The sequence below is a fragment of the Entelurus aequoreus genome, linkage group LG03, assembly GCF_033978785.1.
Source record: "Entelurus aequoreus isolate RoL-2023_Sb linkage group LG03, RoL_Eaeq_v1.1, whole genome shotgun sequence".
Taxonomy (NCBI): domain Eukaryota; kingdom Metazoa; phylum Chordata; class Actinopteri; order Syngnathiformes; family Syngnathidae; genus Entelurus; species Entelurus aequoreus.
The window spans coordinates 85,754,785-85,767,412 of NC_084733.1; the positions used below are offsets into that span (position 1 = coordinate 85,754,785).

Here is a 12,628-nt window from a genome sequence, read left to right on the forward strand (position 1 = left end):
AGTATATATGTAATGTAGTAACATTCATAATAACATGTAATATATACATGCTGTAAGTATATATGTCATGTAGTAATATTTATAATAACATGTAATATATACATGATGTAAGTATATATGTAATGTAGTAACATTCATAATAACATGTAATATATACATGCTGTAAGTATATATGTAATGTAGTAACATGCAATATTTACATGATGTAAGTATATATGTAATGTAGTAACATTCATAATAACATTTAATATTTACCTATTTTGATCGTTTTAAGCATACACTGCGCATTAATTTAAAAAACGCATCACGTTTGCTTTTTTCCTTCATCACTGATTATTACTCACTGCAGACTTCATGAGAGCCAACAAAAATAATAAAACATCACTTACTGTACAATGTCTGCTGTCACTAGGATGCCGACTGCTTGGATGTTCATATATTCCCATTTAGATGAAGAATGACTCATAATCCTCGCGAAGAAACATGCTCCCCAGTTCTAGGTCATATATGGCTGTCAAAAGTGTCCCAACTTGTAGGATTATATTCTCAGCCATCTACTGTCCAGGTGAGATGCATGATTTATGATCTAGAATACATTTACAGGGAGCAGGGAAGCGAGGAAGCAGCAGACCACTCGATAATGTAAACATAGGCACACAGGAAGTGATCACGGCGCCGCTATAAATACTTCGTCTGCGTTAGCACTTATAATAACAATATCACTAATACTTGTTTATATTCAAGTCACCAAATGTAAACGGAGTATTGTTGGCGGTTTATGAATGGTTATTTATCAGATTTTATGGGCGGAATAGTGGACCTCTCATTGACTATTCATTTATTCAATATTTAGCTTATCTCTTATTTTAGTTGACTGTAAACACTCAGATTTAATGTATTGTTTTATGGTTGCTCCATAGGTGATTGCACCTGAGGAGATAGTGGATCCAGATGTGGACGAGCACTCGGTGATGACCTACCTGTCACAGTTCCCCAAAGCCAAGCTCAAACCGGGAGCCCCTCTCAAAACCAAGCAGCTTTTCCCTCACAAAGTCAAAGCCTACGGACCCGGTGGGTAGCGCGCCGGAAAGAAGGCCGCAGTAGTCAATGAGACGATCCTCTATGGGGTTCATGTCACTTTGTGGCAGTGGCAGTTGTTTCAAGCGACCTGAATGGAGATGCGTCACTTTCCGTTGGCAGGTATCGAGCCTCATGGCAACAAGGTGCTGCACCCTGCGGTGTTCACCGTGGACACGCTGGAAGCTGGCAGCGGGGAGGTCCTAGTCTACGTGGAGGATCCTGAAGGGCACAAAGAAGAAGTAAGTTACACCTAAACACACAAGAGTGTGGCTCAGTGTTTCTTAACCCTTTCTTAACTATTGTTGGGGCTGACAAAAAATAGTACTCAGTACTCAAAGTACTCAGTTGTCATACACTTTTCCACCACTTGTGGCAGTATTGACAATAGCAAACAGAAGAAGTCTGGAGCTAAAGTCATAGTGGAGTTTAAGCGCAAAAAATATGACGACTATGACATAAGTTATATACAAACCACAAAAGCAGTGAAGTTGGCACGTTGTGTAAATGGTAAATAAAAACAGAATACAATGATTTGCAAATCCTTTTCAACTTATATTCAATTGAATAGACTGCAAAGACAAGATATTTAATATTTATTTTTTGCAAATAGTAACTCATTTGTACGGAGCCCCTAAAGCAGGGGTGTCCAAACTTTTTCCACTGATCAAAGCAAGCGGGGCCATTTTGATATTTTTTTATTTTAAAAACCAATACAATATATGTATAAAAAATATACATTTAGGCCTCCACTCAGGCTTGATCCCAGGGACCCCAAAGGGTTTTGTTAAAAAAAATATAAAAAATGTGTCATTATTCAGTATTATTATTTTTATTATTATTCAAGTTTTAAATCCATAGATCAACATTAGGTCTGTCTTTCAATATAACGTTTTTAAAGATTTAAGTCGTATGCTCTTTTTGTCAAAAAAACCCCAGTTTTTTTATGGAAAAAACACAAAATATGCAATATTTTCACCCAATAACATTTTTAAGTGGAATATTTGAAATTATATAATAATTGGAGCCTTAAAAAGGTCAATAACTCATAACACCATTGATTTTAATTCATTATTATTTTTTGAGCGGTGACACTTAAAAACAAATCACACAAAAATTATTGGGGAACCAAAAGGGTCCTACTCATTAAAGTGTTAAAAAAGAAAATTTTTGTACTGTTTACTTTTAACACAATAATCTCGAGATCAATTTCAGATCTATCCGTCATTTATAAGTAGTATTTTTGTTTGTTTTTTGTTTGTTCGTTTTAGGACCTTCTTTAAAAAAAAAAAAAACAGCTACATTTTTTATATGGCAAACACAAAATATGCAAAATTTTCCCAAAAAAATATCTCAAAGTGCAATATTTAAAGTGACGTAATTGGAGCCTTGGATAGGTCAATAATTCATAATAACATTGATTTTCAATTATTTATTTTTTTTAAAGAAAGAAACAGCCTGCATGGCAACTTTGTGTTATTAGAGTAAACATTGCAACATTTTCTTGTTACATTTCACCTGTTTGGTCTTTCATACCACTTTTTATGTTTTAAATTTTTTTAATCGTATTTTAAAATGGGCCGTGGGGCCGTTAAAAAATTACCTGCGGGCCGCAAATGGCCCCCGGGCCGCACTTTGGACATCCCTGCCCTAAAGGGACATGGGGGAAAAACATTTTTTTACAATTTTTTTTTTTTTTTAGACATGCATCTCGTGCGCTCGAGACACTTTTTATAAAGTTATAAAAAAAATAAATAAAAAAAAATTATAAATTGTATTTATTTATTAATTTTTTTTTAGACATGTATCTCGTGCGCACGAAATAGTTTCTCGTGCGCACGAGATACATGTCAAAGTTATAAAAAAAAAAAAAATCAATTTAAATTTTTATTTTTTTTATAACTTTATAAAAAGTTTCTTTTGTGCACGAGAAAGTTTCTCTTGCGCACGAGATACATGTCTAAAAAAAAATTATAAAAAAAACAAATTTCCCCCATGTGCCTTTAGGGGCTCCGTACATTTGAAATTTGATGCTTGCCAAAATGTTTCAAAAAAGCTGGCACAAGTGGCAAAAAGGGCCGAGAAAGTTGAGTAATGCTCATCAAACACTTATTTGGAACATCCCAGCGGTGAACAGGCTCATTGGGAACAGGTGGGTGCCATGATTGGGTATAAAAGCAGCTTCCATGAAATGCTCAGTCAATCACAAACAAGGATGAGGCGAGGGTCACCACTTTGTCAACAAATGCGTGAGCAAATTGTCCAACAGTTTAAGAACAACATGTCTCAACCAGCTATTGCAAGGAATTTAGGGATTTCACCATCTACGGTCCGTAATATCATCAAAAGGTTCGGAGAATCTGGATAAATCACTGCACGTAAGCGATGATATTACGGACCTTGAATCCCTCAGGCAGTACTGCATCAAAAAGTGACATCAGTGTGTAAAGGATATCACCACATGGGCTCAGGAACACTCCAGAAAACCACTGTCAGTAACTACAGTTTGTCGCCACATCTGTAAGTGCAAGTTAAAACTCTACTATGCAAAGCAAAATCCATTTGTCAACAACACCCAGAAACGCAGCCGGCTTCGCTGGGCCCGAGCTCATCTAAGATGGACTGATGCAAAGTGGAAAAGTGTTCTGTGGTCTGACGAGTCCACATTTCAAATGGTTTTTGGAAACTGTGGACCTCATGTCTTCCGGAATAAAGAGGAAAATAACTATCTGGATTGTTCTCGGCGCACAGTTGAAAAGCCAGCATGTGTGATGGTATGGGGGTGTATTAGTGCCCAAGACATGGGTAACTTACACATCTGTGAAGGCACCATTAATGCTGAAAGGTACATACATGTTTTGGAGCAACATATTTTGCCATCCAAGCAACGTTACCATGGACGCCCCTGCTTATTTCAGCAAGACAATGCCAAGTTATGTGTTACAACAGCGTGGCTTCATAGTAAAAGAGTGCGGGTACTAGACTGGCCTGCCTGTAGTCCACACCTGTCTCCCATTGAAAATGTGTGGCGTATTATGAAGCCTAAAATAGCACAACGGAGACCCCCGGACTGTTGAACAACTTAAGCTGTACATCAAGCAAGAATGGGAAAGAATTCCACCTGAAAAGCTTCAAAAATGTGTCTCCTCAGTTCCCAAACGTTTACTGAGTGTTGTTAAAAGGAAAGGCCATGTAACACAGTGGTCAAAATGCCCCTGTGACAACTTTTTTGCAATGTGTTGCTGCCATTAAATTCAATGTTAATGAGGATTTTCCCCAAAAAATATAATTTTCTCAGTTTGAACGTTAAATATCTTGTCTTTGCAGTCTATTCAATTGAATATAAGTTGAAAAGGATTTGCAAATCATTGTATTCTGTTTTTATTTACCATTTACACAACGTGCCAACTTCACTGGTTTTGTATTATATTATCAATAATTTAGTTAGAATTTATTAATTTTATGTTTTTTTCATTAGCTTCCCTTATTTTACAATATTTTGATTAGTGTTAATTTTTTTTAAATTTGCCTGTCCTAAACGTTTATACTAATCTTTGTGATTTACACATGCTTTCATATTATTAAACTGGAAGTATGTTAGATACAATTATCCAATATGGTTAAAATCAAGCGTGAGATGACGAAGTTATTATGGAAATGTGGAAGAGTTGGTCCCCTAAGTCAAACAGGTTAAGACAGGGGTCGGCAACCCAAAATGTTGAAAGAGCCATATTGGACCAAAAATACAAAAACAAATCTGTCTGGAGCCGCAAAAAATTAAAAGCCATATTAAATACAGATAGTGTGTCATGAGATATAAATTGAATTAAGATGACTTAAAGGAAACCAAATGACCTCAAATATAGCTACAAATGAGGCATAATGATGCAATATGTACATATAGCTAGCCTAAATAGCATGTTAGCATCGATTAGCTAGCAGTAATGCAGTGACCAAATATGTCTGAATAGCACTCCACACAAGTCAATAACATCAACAAAACTCACCTTTGTGCCTTCACGCACAACGTTAAAAGTGTGGTGGACAAAATGAGACAGAAAAAGAAGTGGCATAAAACACGTCCTAGAAAGTCGGAGAAAGTTATACATTTAAACCAGGGGTCGGCAACCTTTACCACTCAAAGAGCCATTTTGGCAAGTTTCACAAATTAAAGAAAATAATGGGAGCCACAAAAAAAAAAATTAAATTTAAAATGAAAAACAACGCATACAAAGCTTAAATTGCTTTGTGCTATGTTAACCAGGGGTCTCAGACACACGCACCGGCACGCACCTTAATATGGAAATTTGATGTTAGCGCGGTCCGCGAGAATGGCGGACCGCGAGTTTTGAATGAATGGCGCTTGATAGCGTCATACTTGCCAATCCTGTCATTATTTCCAGTCGACTCCCGAATATCAGGGCGTGATGGCACTGCTTTTGGAGCCCACTACAGTCTGCCAAAACAGTGTGCCTGCTCGACCACATGTAGAATGCAGCTTCAGCTTGCTCACGTAAGTGACAGCAAGGCGTACTACTTCAACAGCCACACAGCTTACACTGACGGTAGCCGTACAAAAACAACTTTAACACTGTTACGTTACAAATATGCGCCACACTTTGAACCCACACCAAAAAAGAATGACAAACACATTTCTGGAGAACATCTGCACTGTAACACAACATAAACACAACACAATAAATACCCAGAATCCCATGCAGCCCTAACTCTTCCGCTCAACCGACGCACGGAGGGGGGGAGGGTTGATGTGTGGGGGGGTTTGGTGGTAGCGGGGGTGTATAATCTAGACCGGAAGAGTTAGGGCTGCATGGGATTCTGGGTATTGGTTGTGTTGTGTTACACTACCGTCAGTGTAAGCTGTGTGGCTGATGAGTAAGTATGCTTTGCTGTCTCCTACGTGTGCAAGTTCAAGCTACATACAACATGTGGCCGGGTTGGCACGCTGTTAGTAAATGCTGTAGAGGACAATTACTGCAGTGCATTTAGGGTATGCCCTTTATTTAGTGATTAGAGTGAAAATAGGATTATAATTGCCCTTGGAGATTTCTTCGACAGGCACTGAGATCCACAAGTCTCCTGGGAAAATCGGGGGGTAGGCAAGTATGCAGCTGAGCCGCATCAGAGTGGTCAAAGAGCCGCATGCGGCTCCGGAGCCGCGGGTTGCCGACCCCTGATTTAAACAAACTGCGGTGAGTTCAAGGACCGCCAAAATTAGTCGCACAAAACGGCGCTCGCCAAATACTCGAATCAGTGAGGCATGTTTAATATAAACAGTGTGCTTTATAACAATTAGGGAGGTTTGTGTGATGTTTGTCCTCCTACAGAAACCATATTAAAACAAAAAATATATTTTTTTCCCCTCATCTTTTTCCATTTTTCATACATTTTTGAAAAAGCTCCAGAGAGCCACTAGGGCGGCGCTAAAGAGCCGCATGCGGCTCTAGAGCTGCGGGTTGCCGATCCCTGGGTTAAGAACACCTGGTGTCGCCCATAACTCTTTTTTTTGTCTCTGTGTCTGCAGGCTAAAGTCAAACCCAACAGGGACAAGAACAAAACTTACACCGTCACCTATGTTCCTAAAGTTGAGGGTCTCCACAAGGTTAGCCGCTCTGCCTCCACATATTACGCCATCTCCATACAAACATACTTCTTACACGCCCGGTTTTCTCCGCCCTGGAACTACCAGGTCAAGGTGTTGTTTGCAGGCCAGGACACAGACAAGAGCCCCTACGCGGTGAACGTGGCAAAGGACATGGGCGACCCCAGCAAAGTCCACGCCCGGGGACCGGGTCTGGAGCGCACCGGGAACGTGGCCAACAAACCCACCTACTTTGACATCTACACAGCCGGTAGGAATGTCGAAATTAAGTTTAAAACAGTTGCCATGGCAGCTTGAGGAATGACAAGTCCTCAAGGCGAACAAGTGCTGGTTTGTCTTGTAGTACCACTTTGTACTAGTTTCTCATGGTTGGTCCAGGTTTTGATTGACTGGTATTTTGTTTGGGCTGTTTGAGAACTGGATACTATGGCACCTTATATGCAGTCGGGGTCAAAAGTGTACATACACTTGTAAAGAACATAATGTCATGGCTGTTGTGTTTCCAATCATTTCTACAACTTTTATTTTTTTGTGATAGAGTGATTGGAGCACATACTTGTTGGTCCCAAAAAACATTCATGAAGTTTGCTTCTTACATGTCCCTTGGCAAGTTTCACTGCAATAAGACACTTTTGGTAGCCATCCACAAGCTTCTGCTTGAATTTTTGACCACTCCTCTTGACAAAATTGGTGCAGTTCAGCTAAATGTGTTGGTTTTCTGACATGGACTTGTTTCTTCAGCATTGTCCACATGTTCTCAATGGTGTTTATGCCAGGACTTTGGGGCCAAACAGCTCAATTTGTGTTTCATCTGACATCACGTGGACAAAGATAAGACCTTCTGGAGGAAAGTTCTGTGGTCAGATGAAACAAAAATGGAGCTGTTTGGCCACAATACCCAGCAATATGTTTGGATTAAATCCAAATCCCAGGAACACCATGCCTACCGTTGAGCATGGTGGTGGTAGTATTATGCTCTGGGCCTGTTTTTGCTGCCAATGGAACTGGTGCTTTACAGAGAGTAAATGGGACAATGAAAAAGGAGGATTACCTCCAAATTCTTCAGGACAAGCTAAAATCATCAGTCCGGAGGTTGGGTCTTGGGCGCAGTTGGGTGTTCCAACAGGACAATGACCCCCAAACACATGTCAAAAGTGGTAAAGGAATGGCTTAAATCAGGCTAGAATGAAGGTTTTAGAATGGCCTTCCCAAAGTCCGGACTTAAACCTGTGGACAATGCTGAAGAAACAAGTCCATGTCAGAAAACCATCTTAGCTACATTTAATGGAGAATAACTTGTAGCTTAGCTACATTTCATGGAGGGTAACTTGTAGTTTAGCTACATTTAATGGAGTGTAACTTGTAGCTTAGCTATATTTAATGGAGAGTAACTTGTAGCTTAGCTACATTTAATGGAGAGTAACTTGTAGTTTAGCTACATTTAATGGAGTGTAACTTGTAGCTTAGCTATATTTAATGGAGAGTAACTTGTAGCTTAGCTACATTTAATGGAGAGTAACTTGTAGTTTAGCTACATTTAATGGAGAGTAACTTGTAGCTTAGCTACATTTAATGAAGAGTAACTTGTAGCTTAGTTACATTTTTAATGGAGAGTAACTTGTAGCTTAGCTACATTTAATGGAGAGTAACTTGTAGCTTAGCTACATTTAATGGAGAGTAACTTGTAGCTTAGCTGCATTTAATGGAGAGCAACTTGTAGCTTAGCTACATTTAATGGAGAGTAACTTGTAGTTTAGCTACATTTCATGGAGAGTAACTTGTAGCTTAGCCACATTTAATGGAGAGTAATTTGTATCTTAGGTACATTTAATGGAGAGTAACTTGTAGCTTAGCCACATTTAATGGAGAGTAACTTGTAGCTTAGCTACATTTAATTGAGAGTAACTTGTAGCTTAGCTACATTTAATGGAGAGTAACTTGTAGCTTAGCTGCATTTAATGGAGAGCAACTTGTAGCTTAGCCACATTTAATGGAGAGTAACTTGTAGCTTAGCTACATTTAATGGAGAGCAACTTGTAGCTTAGCTTCATTTAACGGAGAGCAACTTGTAGTTTACCTACATTTAATGGAAAGTAATTTGTAGCTTAGCTGCATTTAATGGAGAGTAATTTATAGCTTAGCTACGTTTAATGGAGAATAACTTATAGCTTAGCTACATTTAATGGAGAGTAATTTGTAGCTTAACTACATTTCATTGAGAGTAATTTGTATTTTAGGTACATATAATGGAGAGTAACTTGTAGCTTAGCCACATTTAATGGAGAGTAACTTGTAGCTTAGCTACATTTAATGGAGAGTAACTTGTAGCTTAGCTACATTTCATGGAGAGTAAGTTGTATTTTAGGTACATTTAATGGAGAGTAACTTGTAGCTTAGCCACAATTAATGGAGAGTAACTTGTAGCTTAGCTACATTTAATGAAGAGTAACTTGTAGCTAGTTACATTTTTAATGGAGAGTAACTTGTAGCTTTGCTACATTTAATGTAGAGTCATTTGTATCTTAGGTACATTTAATGGAGAGTAACTTGTAGCTTAGCTACATTTAATGGAGAGTACCTTGTATCTTAGTTACATTTAATGGAGAGTAACTTGTAGTTTAGCTACATTTAATGGAGAGTAACTTGTAGTTTTGCTACATTTAATGGAGAGTAACTTGTAGTTTAGCTACATTTAATGGAGAGTAACTTGTAGTTTAGCTACATTTAATGGAGAGTAACTTGTAGCTTAGCTACATTTAATGGAGATTAACTTGTAGCTTAGCTACATTTAATGGAGAGTAACTTGTAGCTTAGGTTATTATATTTTCCAAATAGCCTGTCACTGTTTGTCGGCCTGCTGTGTCAAAGTAAAATCTTGTGCAAACGACTCGCTAACTGGTGCAGTTGTGTGGTCTCTCTGTGTAAAAGGACGTTTACAACTGTCATTTCCCGATCGATCGGGTACTAAGTTTTTCTCCCTGCCGACCCCACAGGTGCTGGCAACGGCGACGTCAGCGTGGTCATCGTGGACCCGCAGGGGAAAAAGGACACGGTGGAGCTCATCCTGGAGAACAAGGGCGACAGCGTCTTCCGTTGCACTTACCGCCCGGTGACGGAGGGCCCCCACACCATCCACGTGCTGTTTGGAGACCAGGAGATCCCCAAGAGTCCCTTCCCTGTCAACATCGCGGAGGGTGAGCCGTGTGTTGGTACACGCCGGGTTTATAATTGACAGTGGGATTTCTCCGCGGGCTGGCGGCGTGATCCGTTCCACCGGGGTTGTGTTTCCCAGGGAGCAGTTTTAGAACGTAACCCTTCTTATCTGTCATTTCTAGCACCTCCTGTTGCTCCCCCCGCGGGAGTCCCATTGCAGATAATCCCTCAGTCAGTGCGCACTCCTCCAGCAACGAAGGCCCCCCCCCCTAAAAAACCTGTCCGCCCAAGTTAGTATGTCCCCGCCGGGATGGGACTTTGCTCATTGCTCGGCCCAACAAGCACCTCCTGTCTGGGTGCACAGCAGTGCTTGGACCACCTTCCTTCGGCCTGCACGCTTTTAGGAAGACAGTAGCTGCAATTAGGGGTGTAACGATTCCTTTTTGACCATTCCACTCAGAATTTGTGGTTGCCGATGCGTCTCAGGGACGACAGCACTTTGATTCGGTAATATTTGATCCATTTTCTGCTCCCATTCAAAGTACAGCGGGGGTCGGCGACCCAAAACGTTGAAAGAGCCATATTGGACCGAAAATACAAAAAACTAATTTGTCTGGAGCCGCAAAAAAACGAAAAGTCTTATATAAGTGTTATAATGAAGGCAACACGTTACGTAAGTGTCTATATTAGCTATAATAGCCTACTATCAAAATGACGTTAAAAGTCTTATATAAGTGTTATAATGAAGGCAACACATGATGTAAGTGTCTATATTAGCTATATTAGCCTACTATTAAAATGACTTTAAAAGTCTTACATAAGTCTTACAATAAAGGCAACGCATGACATAAGTGTCTATATTAGCCTACTATCAAAATGACTTCAAAAGTCTTATATAAGTGTTATGATGAAGGCAACACATGATGTAAGTGTCTATATTAGCCGACTATCAAAAGGACTTTAAAAGTCTTATATAAGTGTTATAATGAAGACAACACATGATGTAAGTGTCTTTATTAGCTATATTAGCCTACTATCAAAATTACTTTAGAAGTCTTATATAAGTGTTATAATGAAGAAAACACATTATGTAAGTGTCTATATTAGCCTACTATCAAAATGACTTTAAAAGTCTTATATAAGTGTTATAATGAAGACAACACATGATGTAAGTGTCTATATTAGCTATATTAGCCTACTATAAAAATGACTTTAAAAGTCTTATATAAGTGTTATAATGAAGGCAACACATGATGTAAGTGTCTATATTAGCTATATTAACCTACTATCAAAATGACTTTAAAAACCTTATATAATTGTTATAATGAGGGCAACACATTATGTAAGTGTCTATATTAGCTATATTAGCCTACTATTAAAATGACTTTAAAAGTCTTATATAAGTCTTACAATAAATGCAACACATGACGTAAGTGTCTATGTTAGCTATATTAGCCTACTATCAAAATTACTTTAAAAGTCTTACATAATTGCTGAATTTCCCGCAGGGATCAATAAAGTACTTTCTATTCTATTCTATAAGTGTTATAATGAAGACAACACATTATGTAAGTGTTTATATTAGCCTACTATCAAAATGACGTTAAAAGTCTTAAATAAGTGTTATAATAAAGACAACACATTATGTAAGTGTCTATATTAGCCTACTATCAAAATGACGTTAAAAGTCTTAAATAAGTGTTATAATGAAGACAACACATTATGTAAGTGTCTATATTAGCCTACTATCAAAATGGCGTTAAAAGTCTTAAATAAGTGTTATAATGAAGACAACACATGATGTGTCTATGTTAGCTATATTAGCCTACTATCACAATTACTTTAAAAGTCTTATATAAGTGTTATAATGAAGACAACACATGATGTAAGTGTCTATATTAGCTATATTAGCCTACTATCACAATTACTTTAAAAGTCTTATATAAGTGTTATAATGAAGACAACACATGATGTAAGTGTCTATATTAGCTATATTAGCCTACTATCACAATTACTTTAAAAGTCTTATATAAGTGTTATAATGAAGGCAACACATGATGTAAGTGTCTATATTAGCTATATTAGCCTACTATCACAATTACTTTAAAAGTCTTATATAAGTGTTATAATGAAGACAACACATGATGTAAGTGTCTATATTAGCTATATTAGCCTACTATCAAAATGACTTTAAAAGTCTTATATAAGTGTTATAATGGAGGCAACACATGATGTAAGTGTCTATATTAGCCTACTATCAAAATTACTTTAAAAGTCTTATGTAAGTGTTATAATGAAGACAACACATGATGTAAGTGTCTATATTAGCTATATTAGCCTACTATCAAAATGACTTTAAAAGTCTTATATAAGTGTTATAATGAAGACAACACATGACGTAAGTGTCTATATTAGCTATATTAGCCTACTATCAAAATAACTTTAAAAGTCTTACATAAGTGTTATAATGAAGACAACACATGATGTAAGTGTCTATGTTAGCTATAATAGCCTACTATCAACATTTCTTTAAAAGTCTTATATAAGTGTTATAATGAGGGCAACACATTATGTAAGTGTCTATATTAGCCTACTATCAAAATGACTTTAAAAGTCTTATAATGAATACAACACATGATGTAAGTGTCTATATTAGTTATATTAGCCTACTATCAAAATGACTATGTGTCGCAAGCTCAAGCAAATCTTCTTCGAAATGTAATATTTATTCCACACATTTTTACAACATTAGAAACCATTAGTAAATCAGAGGCTACT

General features: G+C 37.7%; 1 protein-coding gene across 1 annotated transcript in view; it reads left to right on the forward strand.

The window, feature by feature from the left end:
- The window catches only part of LOC133647025 (filamin-C-like), a 136,017-nt gene that overhangs the window by 29,603 nt on the left and 93,786 nt on the right, over nucleotides 1–12,628 (forward strand). The window contains exons 4-8 of the mRNA XM_062043067.1: nucleotides 921–1,071; nucleotides 1,201–1,319; nucleotides 6,620–6,697; nucleotides 6,785–6,947; nucleotides 9,691–9,891. Of these exons, the coding sequence (XP_061899051.1) occupies nucleotides 921–1,071; nucleotides 1,201–1,319; nucleotides 6,620–6,697; nucleotides 6,785–6,947; nucleotides 9,691–9,891 (712 nt within the window). The remainder of the gene's footprint in view (nucleotides 1–920; nucleotides 1,072–1,200; nucleotides 1,320–6,619; nucleotides 6,698–6,784; nucleotides 6,948–9,690; nucleotides 9,892–12,628) is intronic.